Source organism: Nycticebus coucang, chromosome 3, assembly GCF_027406575.1.
Source record: "Nycticebus coucang isolate mNycCou1 chromosome 3, mNycCou1.pri, whole genome shotgun sequence".
Lineage (NCBI taxonomy): Eukaryota > Metazoa > Chordata > Mammalia > Primates > Lorisidae > Nycticebus > Nycticebus coucang.
Window position 1 is genome coordinate 155,340,871 of NC_069782.1, and position 19,173 is coordinate 155,360,043.

Genomic DNA, 19,173 nt, shown 5'->3' on the forward strand with positions numbered 1-19,173 from the left:
TTGAGCTCCACTATCCCTTCTTGATAACTAAGGCATCATTTATGTCTGCATCCTAAAGGGCTTTTTCCCTTAAGAGTCTCAAAGTGACATTAATTACAGGCATAAAATGATACCACTACTATTGTTAGGAGATACTAAATTATAAAAAGTAGTCAAAGTCAGCTGTTTTCTGTGATTCCCTCCTGTGTGGCAGAGCCAGCCCCAGCGGTAGACTTGGCTTGTTTCTAAGTCCTCACTAGGAATTTGCCAGATCATGCCCTGGAAATGTCCTTACTTCAGATATCAGCTATTCAGTAGCTAAAGAGAATTTAGCCTTTCTCCATTATCCAAAGAAACTCAAATGTGTCTGTTGTAAGTATTTGAGCTACTAAATGCCATCATTTGGGGACATCCAATTTTAGGTTGTTAAAAGGATACGAAGTCGATTTTCCTAACCAACACCAAGATCACCCATTGGTCATTTAAAGGCAGTGCTGGCTTTTTTGTTGGTGATGGTTTGACCAGTTCCCTCCTTCTTCCCAGGGCAGACAGTGGCCGCCTGTCAGCCAGCTCCTGACTTGCTATGTTTGGCTAAGCATTTCTGTGGTCCTTGGTGGCTTAAGATCTCCAAGCACAGAAAACCATGAGTAGTAAACACGGAGGTTGTGTTTTGAAAATCATAAAGTCATGGTGACTCTTAATTTTGGCAAAGCTGTTTGAGGTGCCCCTATCCCCCCATCTTGAGGCTAAGTGGGGTGAATGGTGATGCCTACACGGCCACCCCGTGGTGCCTCTGGGCACTCTGCAGGAGCAGCTCACGAGCCTGCCCTCCACGCACCTGCGGCTGGCTCTCACCTGCTCTCCACTACCCAGGGTCCTTCCCCGGACACCTATCACCCAGCATCCCACGGCAGGTGTCACACCTTTGTGTACCCAACAGCTGTCTCTCTCATGTCACTGAAGAGCTAGCAATGCATGTTTGCAGGTGAATGGAAGGATGAGTGAATGAGCCAATGGAAGATAAAATTAATTGAGAAGGCAACTTCTCAGCTCTGTGAGTGATGGAGTGATCTCCGTTCTAATGAAATCCGGGAGCTCTCACCTGAATGATAAATGAAAGCCTAGAAAACTCACTCCCCTGTTTTCTGCTCAATATCTTGTAGGTGATACGGAGCTTCTGTGATCCTTAGTGTAATCACGGAATCACGCGTACTTTGAGCATGTCATGTGATTAGTCCATGTTACACGATTCTGGTTTCTCTTGCTCTTTTGCCTGTAGATGTGAGGTCAGGCAGTGAGGCAGAGCCCTGAACTGCTGGTGTCCCCTATTTACATAGGACCTCTTTTGGGGAAAAGGCAGTCATTGAGATCAAGTGCTCCTCCTTTTTCACAGTCAAGTGACCCCCCTCCCCCCGAAGATGAACATGCATGTTCTAAACATTTCTACAACACTACGAGAGATCTATTTTTGGAGTCCCATGTCAGAACTTGTCAGTAATATCCCTGTGGGAACATCAGGTTTCCCAACACCCTGCGGCTGAGTCTCTGTACACCTCACAGGGGTTGAGGGCCAGCCTGGGAACCCAACGCAAATTACTTAGGAGTGGTGTTTAAAGCACAACTTGTTTGTAACTCGAGGTGATTCAAATGGTCATTCATTGTCCATTTGTCCCTCATTTTTTCCCATGATAGGGGGATGTTCTCAAAATCACACACATCCTATTTCCCAGAGCCAGGAATTGAGATGTTAACTGTTGGGCGGCGCCTGTGGCTCAAGGAGTAGGGCGCTGGTCCCATATGCCGGAGATGGCGGGTTCAAACCCAGCCCCGGCCAAAAACCAAAAAAAAAAAAAAAAGAGATGTTAACTGTTGAAGGATCACCCTCCATCTTCAAACCCCATGTAGTCTTACTGATCACGTCAGGGCAATTTTTGGCAATCTCAGTTATTTCTACAGAGTGTCCCAATAAGACACCTGAAAAGTCTTTGCTACAAATTAGCCAAAGTAACTAATGAACAGCTTTCCCAAGCTCACTGCCTGGAGGTGGTTGCTTCACCTCTGTGTATGTCCCATGTAGGGGACAGTTGCTTGTAGAAACAAAGGCTTTGCCCTCAAGACACATCAGACCCAGAAGACTCAATTCCAAGAGGAGGGACTTGCTTATCTGCTAAGGAAGTGGTGTCGCATGCCTTTGAGAAGAGCGCCCTTTCCACAGGACTGTTTAAAACGGCCAATGCAAACCAGCATCCTTGGTCCCACCGGGACCTCCCTCACAGACCATACCACAGTCCATCTGTGATCTGATGAGGTTACTTTCTCCTGTGGGACTCAGCGTTTTGCTGGCTGGGAACATGTCTTTGTTACTTTCCCAAGGTTTGGTGCCTTCCAGAGATGTGGTCCTCTATGCCTGGTGGAAAGTGAGGGCCCTTCCCACCCCAGCCTCCTCCTCTGTTCTAAACTTCTCCATACCACTAATCGCCATGAATCACACCATAAACTGTAGTGGTTTGGTTTTTTTCTTGCCTCCCTCCACTAGAACGTAAACACAGTGAGGGCACAGAATTTGTCTGTCTGTTTTCTGATGAACTATTGCTGTCCATGGGGGGGTCTGGAGTATAGAAGATGACCAAGAAATAGGTTCTTAATGATGACTGAGTGAATGGGTACCTAAGAAATCTGCAGGACCATCCTTGTGGTTCACCTGACAACACAGCCTTTTGCTACTGAAAAGGAAAACAGAACTGACAGTTTGGTGATGTTCCCAGCTGGATAAGGAACATCTGTCTAAATAGTATTCACATTATCCCATTTTAAATGTCCCCAAACAAGTGGGGAAAAGGTCAGTCATCTTTCTGCTCCTCACACCCCGTTATGAAAATAAATGGCTTAGTCTTGCACCAAACCAGCTCCATCTCTAGGCCCGAGAAAGGTCATTGCTCACCCAGGAGCAATCCTGGGGAACTGCTCCAAGGAGAAACACCCGGACTTAATACACTGGGTTGCTTTCTTTACACAGTATTGACAAATTAACTTTTATTTGCCACACAGCAAATGTGGTGACACTATCATTCTGGGGAGGCTCCGGCTCTTATGGAAGCTTTTAGTGCTTGTTTCCATTACAATGAATTAAAGTGAAGCTCTCCTCCAAGAGTTCCACAGCCTGGGCAGAGATCAGCCTGGGACCTTCCTCCCCGGAGAGGAAGCAAGAGTCGGCTGGTCTCCCTTGCTTTCTCTCACAGCTCTCTGTCTCCTGTTTTGCTTCCTTTTTTTCTTTGCCCCTCCCTGTGGCCCTGTCTCACCTCCTTGCCTCCTTCATTTTACACAGAACTACGTATGCTCAAGAACTTGGAATGTATTCCGATCTAGACGTTTTTATCACTGTTCGAAATACGTGCCAATTTGAACAGAGAAAAAGACAGAGGTGAATGCTATTAAGGCAGGACCTTTTCCTTCTTTAATGTCTTATAATTATATTTTTTATAATATAAAATCATATGTAAAAATTTGGAAAGACAGCGATTATTTGTGTGGACTGCCTGATAATATTACAAACAGGGTAAAGTCTGCACTTCCCTTTATATGTTCACACAATCAGGGAGATAGCAAGGTGCAAAACGATGACCGTAATGATACAAACAAGTCACTTGCCCCAGAAGGCACCAGGAGTAGCTATTAATAAGGAAAATAACTTTTTACAGCTGAGGCTGAGTTGATTAACTTGTTTTCCTGCAGGAGAGATAAGGCTTAAGCTATAATTTATTGAAAATTAATGAAAGTGAATTTTGGTGGCACTGGCTACCAAACCAGAATGAAAATAAGGAAGCGAGTATATTGCATCCAAATGAATTTTCTTTTTGGGATGAGATCATTTCTCTAGCTCTTGTGCTATCACACATACAACTTACCGAGGTTTAAATTTGAAAGCGTTAATGTTGTGTATTTGTTAGTGGTTCTGATGGTAAATATCTGCAGAGGCTTTTATCTTTCATTTATAATTTCTTTTGATGTTTTTTTTAGATCAGCTTAGTTAACGATTTTAACTGAGAACTTATTCTTCTTGAAGATGTCACGCAAGCCAGACCTTGCATTTGTTTTTTAAGCAAATGCTTCAGAACCTCTTGTTGCTGAAGATTAAAATTTTGGTGTAATCATTTATAAAGTTCTTTATGTCCAATTATGAGCCTTATCTAAGGAGATATCCCCTTGCTGTAACCAATGAGATACTAATAGAGAAAAATTTTACTCCATTTTCTGGACAAAAGATGCCCATCTTTAGATCATCTTTCCTAGGACTTCAAGACTTATGAATTTTCTCTCAAATATGGCCTTAGTGTTTATTTTTATGTTGCATGCAGAACTTTCATTTATTGTTCACATGAATTTGGACATCAGTTTGAGGAAGTTAATAGGCAGATGGGCACGTGGTGGTCCTTTGAGGGAGACTCATGCTACAAAGACTGTGATGAACTGGTTTTCCAGGCAAGTTCCTCACGGGTATATCTTGCACCCTGGCAACCAGGTTCCTGGACTTAAAGCAATATCCTTGCTTTTTCTGACATTACTTCATAGAAGGAATTTCTCTTAATGATTATAAATTCTTAAAAATATACTTTATTCTAGGGATCCCTTCCTGTGGTGGCCTCTGCCATCTCTATCACTGGAAAATTGCTTTCTCTGGAAGATAAGTTAGTATGAACCCCACTAGGTCTAGAGGAAGGGGCTTCTGTAGCATGCCCCCCCCCAAGTATATGGAAGAATCCAGACTTGCAGTTGTAAGAAAAATGCTTGCTTTTTCATTATGTGGGACACACCTGGCTCTCCACGTCCAGAGGAGCTGGGGGTCGAGTGGCCAGGCAGGCCTAGAGATGGATTCTGTCATTAACTTGTCTTACCAGCCTTTTGAACTTGAGGAAGGTGCTGGAGTAGCCAAGCTATAGTATCCTCTTGGAGGTCATTCCCACCTTAAATTGTTACTTGAAGGATTAAATAAGAAAATACCAAATGGCTAGCCTGTTCTAAGTTCTGGAAATAGGTGAGCTCTGTGTGCCTGGGGATACCTATTTCACTGAACTCTCTCTTAGATCCAATGGGGAATAGAGCTTAAACCATTTTTGCCTAGCTTAGCAGAAAGTGCATGGGATTTTAGAAAGTATTTGAAAACTAGAACTTGCATTTCATCTTTTTTTTTTTTTTTAATCCGAATTCTGGAATACAAATCCATAAATTCCATAAACGTTCATGCTATGCCTTGAATTGCTCATTTTATCTGCAAATGGGCTGTGTGAATTGCCTAGTGGCTTGGTGGAGGTGTTTTTATTCACCTACCAACTTAAAAGGTTGGGGAGGTATTTGAAATCTATTTTGGCATTCTGCACAGGAAGATTATTTAAATTACATTTTAAAGTATGTGTGATACCTACATGAAGCCCAAAGGAAGAATTTGAAATGCATTTTATACTCGTACAAATAAATTTTACTTTATTTGTCATATTAGAGATGGAAGAGCTTATTATTTTTTAAGAACTTAAAAATAGTGTTTACAAAGTTATATAAATTATACCCTATAGAAAAGGCTCACCATGACCCTGTGAATTAAATGGGAAAAAAATGCTAGGAACCTAGAATATGATGTGTGCTTCCTTTTCAAAATCAGAAAATTGATAACTTGGAGTCTAAGACTTGAATATTCTCTGGCAAACACACGATAGCCATTGGCTGCAACAGAAAAAGGAAAGAAAATGGGTTGCCTGCAAACGATCACAGGGATTGCAACCTTGAAGGACAAAGGCCAACTCCAGCATTTGTAGCAAGGGGAGAGACAGGAATGGATGAATCATCAAGAGGAAAAAAGAAAACACAGCAGTGGAATCACAGTACGTTTTTACCGACAGAGATCAGCAGAGAGGGGTTTTATTCCCTCTGAACTTTTATGAGTATTTTAGGCAGTGGCTGAAGTTGTGATGTTCTCAGACATCTCTGTAGAGTATGTTCTTAGAGGAGACAGGAGCCCGTGGGGTCTCGCTTCTCATTTGAACCCTCGTCCTTTTGTGTTGGAAAACATAGTTCAACAGCCCTGCTGAGCCAGAGCTACCAGGTCTCCTGACTCCACATCAGCTCCCTGGCCCATGACAACAAACTGGTTCTGTGCTTCCGCTGCAAACAAAGCTTGACGTCTCCATTCTGTAGTCCTCAGTCCCTCCTCCCCCTCTGAAGTAAACAAACCCATTTACTAAAGACAGAAAATCTCTCTTAATGTGCACAGCTTGTACCCTTGCCTCCTTGCCCCGAGCTTCACGTGTAGCACTTTGCGAGGTTACACCCAAGTCACTACAGAGCTTTGAAGGGAGGAACTTTGACTGAGTGCAAATGCAGTCCTGCCACCGAGACCCTCACCTTCTACACTGCATTTAATCTCAAAGAGAAGCCCGGTAGGGAGGTATCCTTAGCTCTGTTATAGAGGCAGAAGCTGAGGTCCAGAGAGGTTAATAACCCTGCTGGAGCAAGTCAGCAGAGGGAGGGTGGGTACACCGTCCCCAGCTCAGGACGGGCAGAGTGCAGAGCCCTGGTCATGCCACTCTGCCCGCTCCTGACCCGCACTCCCGGAAAATGCAAAGTCCAAGAGCACAGGAGGCTGACCTCAGCCGGCTGGCTAGAATCGTTTAAAACGTCTTGGGTTACAATAAATGTGGAGAGAGACACCGAAACTGATTTATCAAAAACATTAGAAAATGAAGTCTTGACATTTCCATGCCATTCAAATAGGGAGTGCTCAGGGATAGGAGAGCATTTGGCAGAATCAACCTTTTTGCTTCTGATCTCGCCTGAGAGCTGCTCTCTCTCTGCTGTTTGGCATGCCCGGCTTTTCTCAGTGTGTTGTGCCAAGGCCGGGAGGCAGCACCCCACAGTCCAGAGAGGGCTCGCAAAAATCCTTCTCCAGACTGCAGCGGCCGGCCAGAGACCCGCTAACGCCACCTACGTCCTTCCCCAAATTTGGCCGTTCTCAGCTAACCAGGTGGAAGACTTTGATCTCAATTCAGTGGGTAGGTTTTGGCAAGAGCAGCCTGATCATCCTTCTGGAGAGTGCACAGCCAAATTGGGAGGGGATCACCTAACTGAGCCCAGCTTTCCTCCTTGGCTCGTGGAGGGGGCATCTGGGAAGTTCGTCAGAGTCTAATGCCTAGACCGCTGTGATTCCTCAGTGTTTACGTCACGGCCGCTGTACCAGTACACAATTTTCCATGCTGGTTCTTTCTGCTCTGTGACTTAAACAAATTAAATTGTCCCCTTATGCTCTCTCCATAATTGTGATACAGTATTTATTCTGTTTGGGCATGGGTAATTAGAGCAAATTCAGAGAGATTTCTCATCCCTGACAGGTCCTTCTGAAGGATGCCTGGTCTGAGTGGTCTGTCCACAGGAGACCTGAGACAGTGCGAGTACATCCTTGCTACTCATCTGGCCTCTCATCTGGGTTAAGGCAAGTCACAGCACACAAACGTCCTGTGATGGCCTTTTATTCCTGCTTATAGAGTGAGGCCTTTTTCAAGTTTTCAAGAGATGCTGTCTTAAAAATTATACATATAAATTACGCGTTTATATATTGTACACACAGAGCTCCAAAACAGAACCCCAGAGGCCATATGGGCTGATGAACAATTAAACGTCTACTTGGATGAAGTGAATGCCGATGAACTATAACCTGTCCAAGGCTGGCCCAAATTTGTTTGACTCTTGCATCAGTTTCCTCATTGCCTGGCTTGGTGTCCAACACTTGGGTAATGCTCGAAAGCACCTTCTGAATTTGTGAACTCATGATACACCTGTTTATCTGACAGTCACACACATGTCCTAGACTGCTTAAACGCACATCTGGCTTGGTTGTTTTTCAGCTGAAGGAATATCGTCGCTCACATTTACAAATCACAGGATGGGAGTCCACAGACTTCGGCCCATTGCCCAAATCTGGCTATCACCTGTGTTTATAAATAAAGTTTTATCGGATAATAATTATGCTCATTCATATACAGATTGTGTGTGCGTGCTGTCAGGACCCAATGGCGGAGTCAAATCACTGTGGCGCAGTCAGAGCCTCAACCGCTATTTGTTATCTGGTCCTTTGCAGACAAACTTTGCTGACCATATAGGAGCTGACCTCAAGAACCTCGTCCTTACCTCTTAAATATGTGGGCTACACATGACCCTTCATTACTCCCTGGCTACCCCCTTTTTGTAACAGATCAAAAGGAACAATGAAGTTAAGTAGACATGGATAAAGATACCCACTGCATCTGTGCTCATTTGTCACTGTCCCCAGATCTTAGGTCCTCTCTCTCATCTCCAGCATCACAGTGGCTGCTGTCCTCATAGAGCCCCTGAACTCAGGATTCCTCTGACCTTTTTCTTTTTTACCACCATTTCCCCTTGACTTGGGAGACCTGGGCCTCATGCTACCAAGAAACCACTTTCTCTGTGAGGAGGAACAGGGCTTGGCTGACGGGGCATTGCTCCCACGTAGGGGTAGCAGGGATAGCTGGGAGGCTGTAAATCAATGGGTCTACACCTCTTCTGAAAGCTACCAGGCTCCCTGGCTTGGCTGTTTAGAATTTTCTTCTTTAAAGTCATGCCTTCAGTTTGCCCTGACTTGGGATTGCTCTAAGCCTCACGCTCTAATCACTGCCTACTGGGCATGTTTAAGGACCTGGGCTTCTGCTCTCCCCCTCCAACCCAGCCTACAGCCAGGGTCCAGCAGATGTTGGCAGAGACTTGACCAGTAGAAGAACCCTTTCTCTCTGCACAGATCCTGACTGTGTCCTTGTTATCTTAAATAAGGCTTCTCACATTGGTTTGGGGTCTTTTCTGAATAGCAGAGAATCATTAAGCTGTCACCAAGCAATGAACATGTGAAGATGCTCAGTGCTTGGGGTGAGTAATCTTAGAAGCAAACAGAACTGTCTGCACCGTGAGGCATCATCAAGGTTGCCACACAACAGGTGCTTGTGAGTGTGCACAACTCTCAGTCAAGACCTGCCACCACTTGATCTGAAGCTCTCCTGCCCAGGACCCCATGGCTGCCATGGGGAATTACCACTGTTCCAACAGTTAGCCGGGTTTCTAAATTTAGTGCCCCATTTGCTTGGTTCTCAGCCTTCACTGACTACATAGTGGCTTATTCAGGTAGCCTGCGTGACCCTGAACTTCCCAGGAAGAGACAAGCATCGTATTGAGAGCTTTGAAATGAGTGGGATAATTCTTGGCCTTTGTGCAAACTCAGCGATCAAATGTTCCTGCACTGCATGAGCAGAACGGGTTTAGTGAATTGTCTCAATGTTTTCAAATGACCAAAAGGCGTGAGTTTGAATACTTTCCTTATATCTACCTCCTTACAGAATTCCCCCGACTAGAATGCTTGTAATAGGACGTGGACGCTAGCCAGTGCCGACTGCGCACTGGTTATGGTAAGGAGCTTTGCAGGTATCGTAGTTAAGCTTCTCCCAGTACGCTCTGATTTACAGCAAAACTGAAGCTCACTATAGTCAAGTAAACTGTCTCAGCTCCAAGTTACTCTGAAGTCTTTTAGAAATCTACATAAGCAAATGAGATTTAGTTAAACACCTCTTAAGAAAAATAATTTGGAAGCTCCTGGAAGTGGTCATGGCTGGTGACACAAATTCCACACAGTAAGAGCTATGGGGAAGTGCTTGCCTGACAAACTCCATAGCAAAAGCGTCCTATTAAGGAGATTACACATGAAATATGTTAAGTATGTTCCAAGAAATATCAGCTGCCAGGCTGTTAGCCAGCTTCATGGAATACCGGCTTCCCTTGCTCCATCCTAACAGCACCTGCCATACAGGCCCATGGCCTTCTTGGGGACAGGTCAGCCTAGAGTACAGTGTGGAGATCTGGGCACCAAATTTGTCACTTGCATTCAATGTCATGGGTTACAAGGTGCCTGTCTCCATCAGGACTCCTCTTAATACAGGTAAAATTCTGCACAAAGCCCCTCCATGCTTTATTGGGTGGCAGGTGGGGACAGGAATTGGCTTTCCCCAGCCCCTGAGCATTCTACAAAATGACTTGTAGACATCAGAATATTTTCCAAGGAAAATTCCATTGATATTTTAACTTGGCCATTCAAATTTTTGTTATGTCACATAATGACTATATAATAAAGTAAATAAAGTGAGTCCATTTTCTCTCTCTTTTTTTACTATAAGATGCAATAGACATCTGTTTCCCAGCTCAGATCCTATACATAAAGCCAGCCCTGTGCCCCCTCCTCCTCACTCCCTGAGGGGAGCCATTCAAGGGGGTGGCCAGGTGCTCAGGGAACAGAGTGTTAAATTTTCAGGATTTTGCGAGTTGATTGAAATTGGCCACTGTAGCTGCATTCACAGCATGGAAATCAGCAGATGCTGCACACCCCTCCCCCAGAGCCGTTTTTTTCCAATGTCCCAGCATAGTGCTGGCTGCCTCTGATCAGTGCTCCCTTGCTGGGGACTCTGCTGGGCGCAGAGGCCTGGACAGGGATGGGCGAGCAAGATTGATTGTTATCTGCCCACCTTGGAGGCTGCTGCCCTCTCCCGTGTCCGAGAACAGTAGTGGGAAATTTGAATTTTAGCCAAATTAATGACCCTGGGCATTGTGCAAGAGGGGATGCCTTCCAGGTGGCCCTGGAGCCGGGAACCACTTGATTCATTGTTACGTGAGTCCAGAGGGCCCAGAGAGGGAGGTGAAAGTCATGGTTCTCAGGAGTACAACTGGGACCTGCCTTTCTGCTTCCCACTGTGAGCTTGTCCTGCACAGGCAGCCGCTGAACTAGGGATTAATTTTGAAGATAAAAGTATTTTTTGTCTTGATTAAAGGCACCCAAGTCCTCAGATGGTTAGGAACCAGGCACCGTGCCATGTGTTGGGAATAATGGAGTAAAGGATTTATCATGATGACGGAGACATTCTACGTCTGTGCCGTTCCGTGTGTGTGTGTCCTCTGCTTGTGGCTACTGAGCACTTAAAATGCTCCGGTGTGACCAAGAAACTGAATTTTCAATTGTGATTAATTGTAATTGACTTTGAATTTCAATAACCACATGCGTATGGTGGCCACTCTGTTGGACAGGGCTGAGTGGCAGCCTTTGTGCCACGCGTGTGGGGGGCCGAGTTCATCATGCCGGACACACATAGGGCCACTAAATGTTCCCCAGATCCCAACATTGCTGACCAGTGAGACCAACACTCATGCCACTGGCAGAAATCTGCTATATTGATGCACCTGCCACTGGACTAAATACACAGAATGCCTTACTGTGTAATCCTCACCCTCCCAACCCCCCCCCCCCCAATAGGACAGGCCACAGTTTCCAACCTATGGGTGCAGAAATAAGGCACAGAGAGCTACAGCCCTTACCCAAATCCCCAGAGCCAGAACAGGTCATCTTAGTAAACTCAAAACCAGTTTGCTAAATGGATAAGATTCCCAAAGGACCCTATTTAAAGTGATTTTCCATACTTGTTCTGATCTATGGACAGAGCCTACATGGTTCTCCCTTCATGGGCATCCAGCCCTCTCAGCTTCTTCTTTGGGAAAATGCCCCTGTGAACATGCAGGTGAGGATACACGTTGGGTTTTACGCCATCTGGTGAATGGGGATGTATTTTCTGTTTTGCTTTCTGGTTTATGTCACCGCCAGCTATATCAAAGTGACTGAGTCACTGTTTGTGCTTTTAACTGTTCCATGGCAATGTGGTCTCCGGGTCAACAAGGCCCTGACCACCCTGCTCCTGCTGTGTGTCGCTTTGGGGTGTGTGCTGATTGAAACGGGATGAAAATGGAGATGCCAACCCAAGACTGAAAATATCCCATAGTGTTAGATTCCCTATTAATCTACTGTTACTTTATATTTGTCTAGCAATTATTTTTGCTTATTAGCCTCAAATGCAAACACTGCCATGTAATGTGGAGGTAGGAGAGGTAGATACTGAACACTCCCTCCTCTGTAGTTTGACACCTGCACAAAGCCAGAGCACAGGGCACCACCTGCTTCGGCACTGGGCTGTGACGCAGGGCTTCCACCTTACCGCCTTGCTTCAAAGACAGGCTGTTTCTTCCCCATTATGTGCAATGAGCAAAAATCCTCTTGGGGAAGCTCTTTGTCCCCAGGTAGTTTGCTGTTCTGATGATACATTTCTTGGCTTCTTTCAAGCTGACTTCCAGTTTACTTAACCCAGGGCTGAGGGCCCACAAAGTAAAGGTACAAGTTACATGAGACAATGGGGTGTGGCCTCAGATCCAGGCTCTAGAACACGGACCAGCAGAAATCCCAACCATTTTGAGGGGAAATGGGAAAGAGAAGTGTTGGCAGGCCAGGCAGAGGCTGGTAAGCCACGGGCAGTATTTCCAGAAGCATGGAGCCAAAACAGTGCTGGTTCCTTTATCAACTTAGCACGCTGCCTGGCTTGTGCGTGTCTGTCTTCCTACCTATGGAGCTCAAGAACTAAGGTCTTATCTGTCTTTAAAGATGCTGCTGCAAAATTTCAACTTCAAAAAACTCTAAAATCCACCAGTCTCTTATCAAAGCTAGATAGTACTGGCTATGAACTTGGTATCATACTACAGCTCAAGTGGGCACAGGACAGCCCACGGGAAGAGACATGTCTCCTGATCATACCCAATGAGAGCTGGTCCAAGGATGGGCATTGCTTGAGTTCCAGGTAAAGAATGTAAAACATGTTGCCTATCATAGGAAACTTTATGCTCCTGAATACCAATATTTCAATTATTTATTATAAGCAAGTCAGCATTTACCTTTACAAATGCCATCTGAAATTTCGTTTCTTTTCTTTCTGCTTGGGCCGGGTTTGAACCCGCCACTTCCTGTATATGGGGCTGGCGCCCTACTCCTTTGAGCCACAGGCGCCACCCACCATTTGAAATTTCTTTTCTAGTCCATAAGTATGATTCCTAAGAGGCAAACAGCTTCTCATTTGGATGAGATATTTTGGACTGGCACATATATTATACATGATTAACATCATAAACCTTTAGTCCTGATAGACTAAAAGATTCATCAATTCATTCAAAATATAGGTACAGTTTGAATTCAAGGCCAGAGAGGTGAATGCTGACCACCAAGTGTATGGTGAAGGTGAGGATACAGTAAAGCCTAGCAGCATAAAATAGTTACCCCTTGGGGCTTGCTACGTCCTTAGACTGTGCCCTGTTTATAGACACATTGGCTTTAGTTTCATTAGGGAGGTTTGGGGACTGGTGATGGACCCCCCAGGGTGAGGGGCCTGCAGAGCTTATTAAGATAAGGGGGAACATACATACCCCTCCCGGTGAGCCTCTCCTTTTTCCAACTCCTGAATGACCCCCAAGAGCACTTTGATGGTTTCCTGGCTGGAACTGATCAAGTTCTCCATCATCTGAAGCTGTGCTTTGAGGTCCACCACTTCGGTATGAGGCACGATTTGTTGGCATTCTTCACCTGCAGCCGCCGCTGTTGAGCTAGGCTGGTTGCCCGGCCCCGATGGGGTTCGAGTCTGCACGGGCTGACCACTACATTCGGGGGACAGGCACTGCCTCGAGGGCGAGCAGGCCAGAGCTGTGCCTGCGGGGGCCTGGAGCCCATTGACGTGTGCAGCTCTCCGTGGGTCCTCGTCCACGGGGCACAGTGACCACTGGCTCGGGGTGGCAGAGTTGGACAAGCCAGGCTCCGCAGCACGGGCACTGAGGGCGGGTGCGTAGACGGCAGCAACCTCTGTTTTAAATACCCTCCCAAGGGTGGGCAGGGTGGGTTCTTCAGAGTCTGGCGTCCCTGGGTCCTGCTTTGCTGGCCCCTGCAGCTGGTGGTCAGGCTCTTCGCGGGGAGGCCGGATGGCGTTCTGGAGAGCAGCTTCTCCGTGGCCCAGCAGGTCCGGGCTGTGGCAGAGCTCTGAGCAGTTGAGGCCTGATGGCTGCTCCTCCAAGTCCACGTGTTCGTCAGAGCGGAAGACCAAGGCCGTGGTCTTGTGCACCCGTCCAGCGCCACATGGTCTGGCCTTCTCTGGGTGTCCACCAGGGCTCTTCTCTTTAGCATCCGCTAGAAACCCATTGTTTTGGCTTTTAAAGGGATCTGCGGCTGGGAGACTTTTGAGGGTCCCCTTTTTGCGGTCCAGTGGGAACGTCTGGTAGCACTTCTTAAGGTCAGGCGAGGTCTGCACACCTGTGCTCTTGGTGACGTTGGGGATGGACCTGCGCGCGGGCACCGTCATGTACTTGCGGTAGGCCGCCCTGCAGGACACAGGCTTGGCCTCCCGCTTCTCCCCCTGCTGTCCAGAGGACAGCTGCGCGTCCCTCTGCTCGTTCTGTGCCTCGCAGATATCCTTAAACCGCACCTGCAGGGCTTTGTTGCGTTTTTTAATCTGCCGGTTGGGATCCAGGGCGTACTTCATCTCCAGGGCCAGGCAGGCGGCAGGTTCCACTTCGCTCTCTGACGCTGTGAGTATGCATTTGCCACTTTCCTTCGTGACCATGGTTCCTGCATCAGAAACAGCAAGAGAGGGGTCAGCAGAATGGAAATACACAGGCAGACACAGGCAGGCACAGCGGCGTTAACTTCTAGCCAACATCACAACCGCCCGCGTCCTAATTATTTCCAAACAGGTGAGGTCGGCCTTTGTGTACAGGAAAATCACACAGGCAGGGAGTTGCTGGCAGGCACAGCTTGAAATGCTTCTCAGATACCACAGTCTGCTTGCTTTTCTGGGTGGGAAACACTCGTTTTTTCTTTTGAAGTAAGGCACGTTTCCCTGTTAGACAAACATGTTTCACTACATTCATCAGGAAACCCGGGGATGCTCCTGCTTTGCACGTTAGCTTTTCACACCGTCTCCAGTTCATAGGCAGATGGTTTACCAAATGCAACTTATTGGGTCTGGGTTTTTACTAATTTTTGAGCATGACGTGATTAATCTGTTATTGGTACCTGGAGGAACTGTTGTTTTAAAAACTTACGCTGACAGTTCTACCTCCTGACTACAAGAGCATGGAGAGCTATTAGGAGGAAGCAAAATAATGCTATTTACGTTAATCTTTATGGATTCTGTGAGAGAGCCGGCTGTGCGCCTCCCTGGGAATCCTAGGAGGAAAAACTGCTGAGGGGTGCTATCCTCTAAGGGGTTAACACCTGCCACAAGAAGAACCTTGGTCTCCCTGCCTGTACAGAGGCGGTGTGAGCAACTCTTTTCTTTGATTCCATGGAGAGCAGTCCTAGAAAATAATTTTTTTTAATAAAAGAAATTATTCATTCTAGAATCAAGTTTTGTGTTTTGATCACAACCTCTGAAAATGAAAACAATGGTGGTGGTTGCAGTACTGAAATCCTGAAAGAAAATAAAATCATGAGGCTTTATGTTAATCATGCAAATTCATACTGGGCTGAATTATTAAATGCAGCTAAAAAGATGCAGGTGGCCCATGATTCCTCTTGGGGAATACCAGTGGGGTAAACGCCTTCACTTTATTAGGCAGATTCACAGCTGTTTACTGCGCATGGAGGAACTTACGTGACGGTTGTGCTTAAAGTGAGAAAACGCAGTTAAGTATGTTGTTTGTGAGTTATCCTTCACTATCTTCTCCTGCGTTTGAGAAGGAAACAGTCAGATGGGAGGAACCAATGGTGTGCAGGGCCCCAGTGGCTATAGCCAAGTGCCCAGAAAGGCAGAGTCAAGGACAATGTCTAGCCCAACCACTGATGGAGCTTGTGCCCTGTCCTGTGGAAGGAAGCCTGAGAAGCCAGCCCAGTGATTTGCAGCCCCTGTTCTTGGGAAAAGCCAGGAGAATTGTGACACTGGTGTACAGCTAGTGCACACAGATAGAACACCGTGCTTCCATGGAGCTCTGAAGGTCACTGCCACACTTCCCAATAAGAAGGAAATGAGGATCAGAGAGGTTATGTCACTTGTTCAAAGTGGCACAGCATGAAGCACTGGTGGAAGCAGGTCCTCTGGTAGAATTCCTAGCAGATTCTAGTGCCCAGCAGTGCCTCAGTGAAAGGAAAAACTTCACAGCCCCCACCAAGGGTTGAGCCGTGGGTCTGACTCTCTCTGCAGTTTGGGGACTTGTGAAACTGACCTCTGCACCTCAGGCCTGCGTGGTCCTGCCACCGTGTCTACTGAACCAAAGGCTGAAATGATCAAGTTCTATATCATGCCAGGGATGACCATTTGGTAATCAAATTTGAGGACAACAAACAATAATCTCTGCAGCATTTGATTTAGATTAGACCAGGGTTTCTCAACCACAGCACTGCTGATATTTTAGGATGGATCCTTCATTGTCAAAGGGGCTCTCCTGTGCAGGACAGAAGGGTCAGCAGCAGCCCTGGCTTCGGCCCACTAGATAGAAATAGCACTCCCCCCTCCTGGGGTGACAACTGGACATGCCCCGAGAGCCTGGAGGCAGAAGTGCCCCTGGCTGAGAACCACTACAGTGGCCCTGAAGCTCCGGTGCCTGCGGCTCCTGCTCCCTTACCCTACAGTGTGTCCTCCAAGGCAAGGCTGGCGTGGAAAGCTGAGGGACTCTGGTGCTTTCCTGGGTGCTGGAGATACTTGGACACCTCGGCAATTTGAAACTCAGAAAACTGGACAGTTTCAGAGAGGAGGGGAAAGGACTATCCTGGCTCTGCTTAGGGAGGGCTGGTTGGGGTGGGAGGTGGGGCAGGGCATGCCTGCTCTGGAGAGAGCATAGCTGTCATTTAGATACTTGTCCTGGTAAGTTAAACAGACATACACAGAGAATTTGGTGTGAGGGGGAGTATGGGCAACAGGGAGGGTACAAGAAGAAAATTAAATCTTTTTTTTTTTTGGCCGGGGCTAGGTTTGAACCCGCCACTTCCAGCATATGGGACCGGCGCCCTACTCCTTGAGCCATAGGCGCCGCCCAAGAAAATTAAATCTTAACCCTCACTGTCATACTATATGCATTGTTTAACTGCCTTTGTTGCGAGGTGTGCTAGAAGGTACTGTGGCATCATTCTGCAGAAGACCTTCCTACTAGGGAAAATCTGAAAGAGAGAGCATTTGTACAGAAAGCAATTTACTAGTGATTTTTCAGCCTTTTCCCTGCCACTACTGAAAAATGTGTGTCTGGATAAGTTTGTCCTACCATGCCATGCTATTCATCATCAAGATTTGCCAGGAACTGCATTGAAATAATTTTCTAACATCAGTTTGCTGGTGTTAAGAAATATTCTGAGTCTGGACCTAACCGGCGAACTAATACAACAAATCAGTGGCAAATCAATTGCCAGTGGCAAAATAATAAAAAAATAAGTTCTGAGGTCTTCTGTCTTACAGAGATTTGCTAAATACATAAAAATTGTTTCCTTATTAGTAAAAATGACAGTGATACTAAAGATGTTTGATCACTTTGGATTATTGTGACTTTTTTTCTAAGTCACAGTAACTGAGTCCTCCTGATTTCCTTGAATGGGAAAACATGGAGGAATTTTTGCAGTTGATTTATTTTGGCCACAGATGAGGTTATGAGTTGCTTCTGATGGCTGAATGATGTTTTCTAAGGCTTTCAAGTGGAATTTTCCTGGACATTAAGAATTGCTAAGGTGGACACATCTTTCAGGGTGTTCAGGTACTATTTATTGGGGGGATGGGTCATGTTTATAATGATTTTATCATTAAGGTAAATGGGGCATTGTACAGAAGACTGTCCATGAGACAAGTGGGACCCCCTGGTGCCCTGCTTCCGTCCCCTTCTTGCGTGCATTTATTCAGCAAATGAACGCACATATGTCACAGTGTGACGTTAACTTTCTGTGAAATGTTTTGTCCTTCTCTGTCCAACCAAATGTCACCGATCCCTTGTGCATTTCACCTGCATTTTCTCATTTAACCTTCAGGGTAGACTCATGGGGAGGCCCTCCTGCTAGGCTCAGACTGCAGATTGAATGCTGGGGCACATGATTTTTGTTTTTTCTACTTGTTCAGAGTCACAGATAGTAGGCTACACCTGCTGAAATGGCTGGCTTTGAAGCTCAATACACCTAACCACTACACCTACTCAGGAAAATCTGTAACTTGACGTGACCCCTGCCTGGTTAACTTCAAAAAGCATCAGACAACTGAAGCTCCTCTGAGCAATCTCCTGGGCCTATTCCATGCAGCATCTGGCTGCAGGTCATGCACAGAGCCCTAGGTAGGTCTTAGGAGCACGTCTAGCCCTTCAGCACAGACTGAGGATTGCCTTGAATTCTGGACTGAGCATGAAACCAGATGGCATTCTTTGTCTCAAAAAAAAAAAAGTCTCAATGTTGCCCTGGGGCATCATCATAGCTCACAGCAACCTCAGTCTCTTGAGTTCAAGAGATCCTCTTGCCTCAGCCTCCCAAGCAGCTGGGACTACAAGCACCTGCCATAATGCTTGGCTAGTTTTTTCTATTTTTAGTAGAGACAGGGTCTCCCTCTTGCTGAGGCTCCTCTTGAACTTGTGAGCTCAAGCGATCCACCTGTTTTGGCCTCCCAGCGTGTTGGGATTACAGGCGTGAGCCACCAGGCCTGGCATTCTTAACAGCTTGCCTGGGTCACCCCAGAGAACCATGGACTCCCGTTCTTGGGCTTAATGTCTAGTCTCTGAAGCAGTAGGATTTCATGAAATTTATTTTTCTTAAGAAAACTGTGTTTTAGAATTCATTAGACTGTGCTGTCTTGAGGTTAAAAAGGCTAGTCATGCTTGCGCTTGCCGGGCTCAGGCAGAGGGAGATGTCAAGGAGCTGTTTGGAATATAAATGTCTTAATTACCCTCAAATTAAATTTCACAATCAAATGTGAGTTGTAAATATATAAATCAAATGTGAGTTGTAAATATATAAACCCTGTATTTTTAGATTAGTGATGTGGAATCGTCTCTGCATGCTGCTTTAAATTAATAGCTCATATAAAAATGTTCATTTCAACTTCAAAGAATGAAAATGGACACAACTAAATGCCTAACAGTAGGTACACAGCTAAGTAAATTATGGTGCCCGTTCACTCACTGCGGCCATTAAAATGATAATTATAAAGATTATTTCATATCATAAAAAAGCATTTATGAAATAATGTTAAGTGAAACAAAGCAGCCTACAAATCATACTGGAAAAAACGAGCGAAAATGGTGGCGGTTGTGGTATTAAGGTAGCACTTTTGGGGAGATTCATTG

At 46.0% G+C, this 19,173-nt stretch overlaps 2 protein-coding genes across 4 annotated transcripts in view; one reads left to right on the plus strand and one right to left on the minus strand.

Moving 5' to 3' along the window:
* The window catches only part of DOCK1 (dedicator of cytokinesis 1), a 510,373-nt gene that overhangs the window by 234,629 nt on the left and 256,571 nt on the right, over window positions 1–19,173 (plus strand). The gene's annotated exons all lie outside the window — the stretch shown is intronic.
* Window positions 1–19,173, minus strand: part of INSYN2A (inhibitory synaptic factor 2A) — a 57,484-nt gene that overhangs the window by 23,622 nt on the left and 14,689 nt on the right. The window contains exon 2 of the mRNA XM_053584231.1: window positions 13,309–14,497. Coding sequence (XP_053440206.1) covers window positions 13,309–14,492 — 1,184 coding nt within the window. The 5' untranslated portion in view covers window positions 14,493–14,497. The remainder of the gene's footprint in view (window positions 1–13,308; window positions 14,498–19,173) is intronic.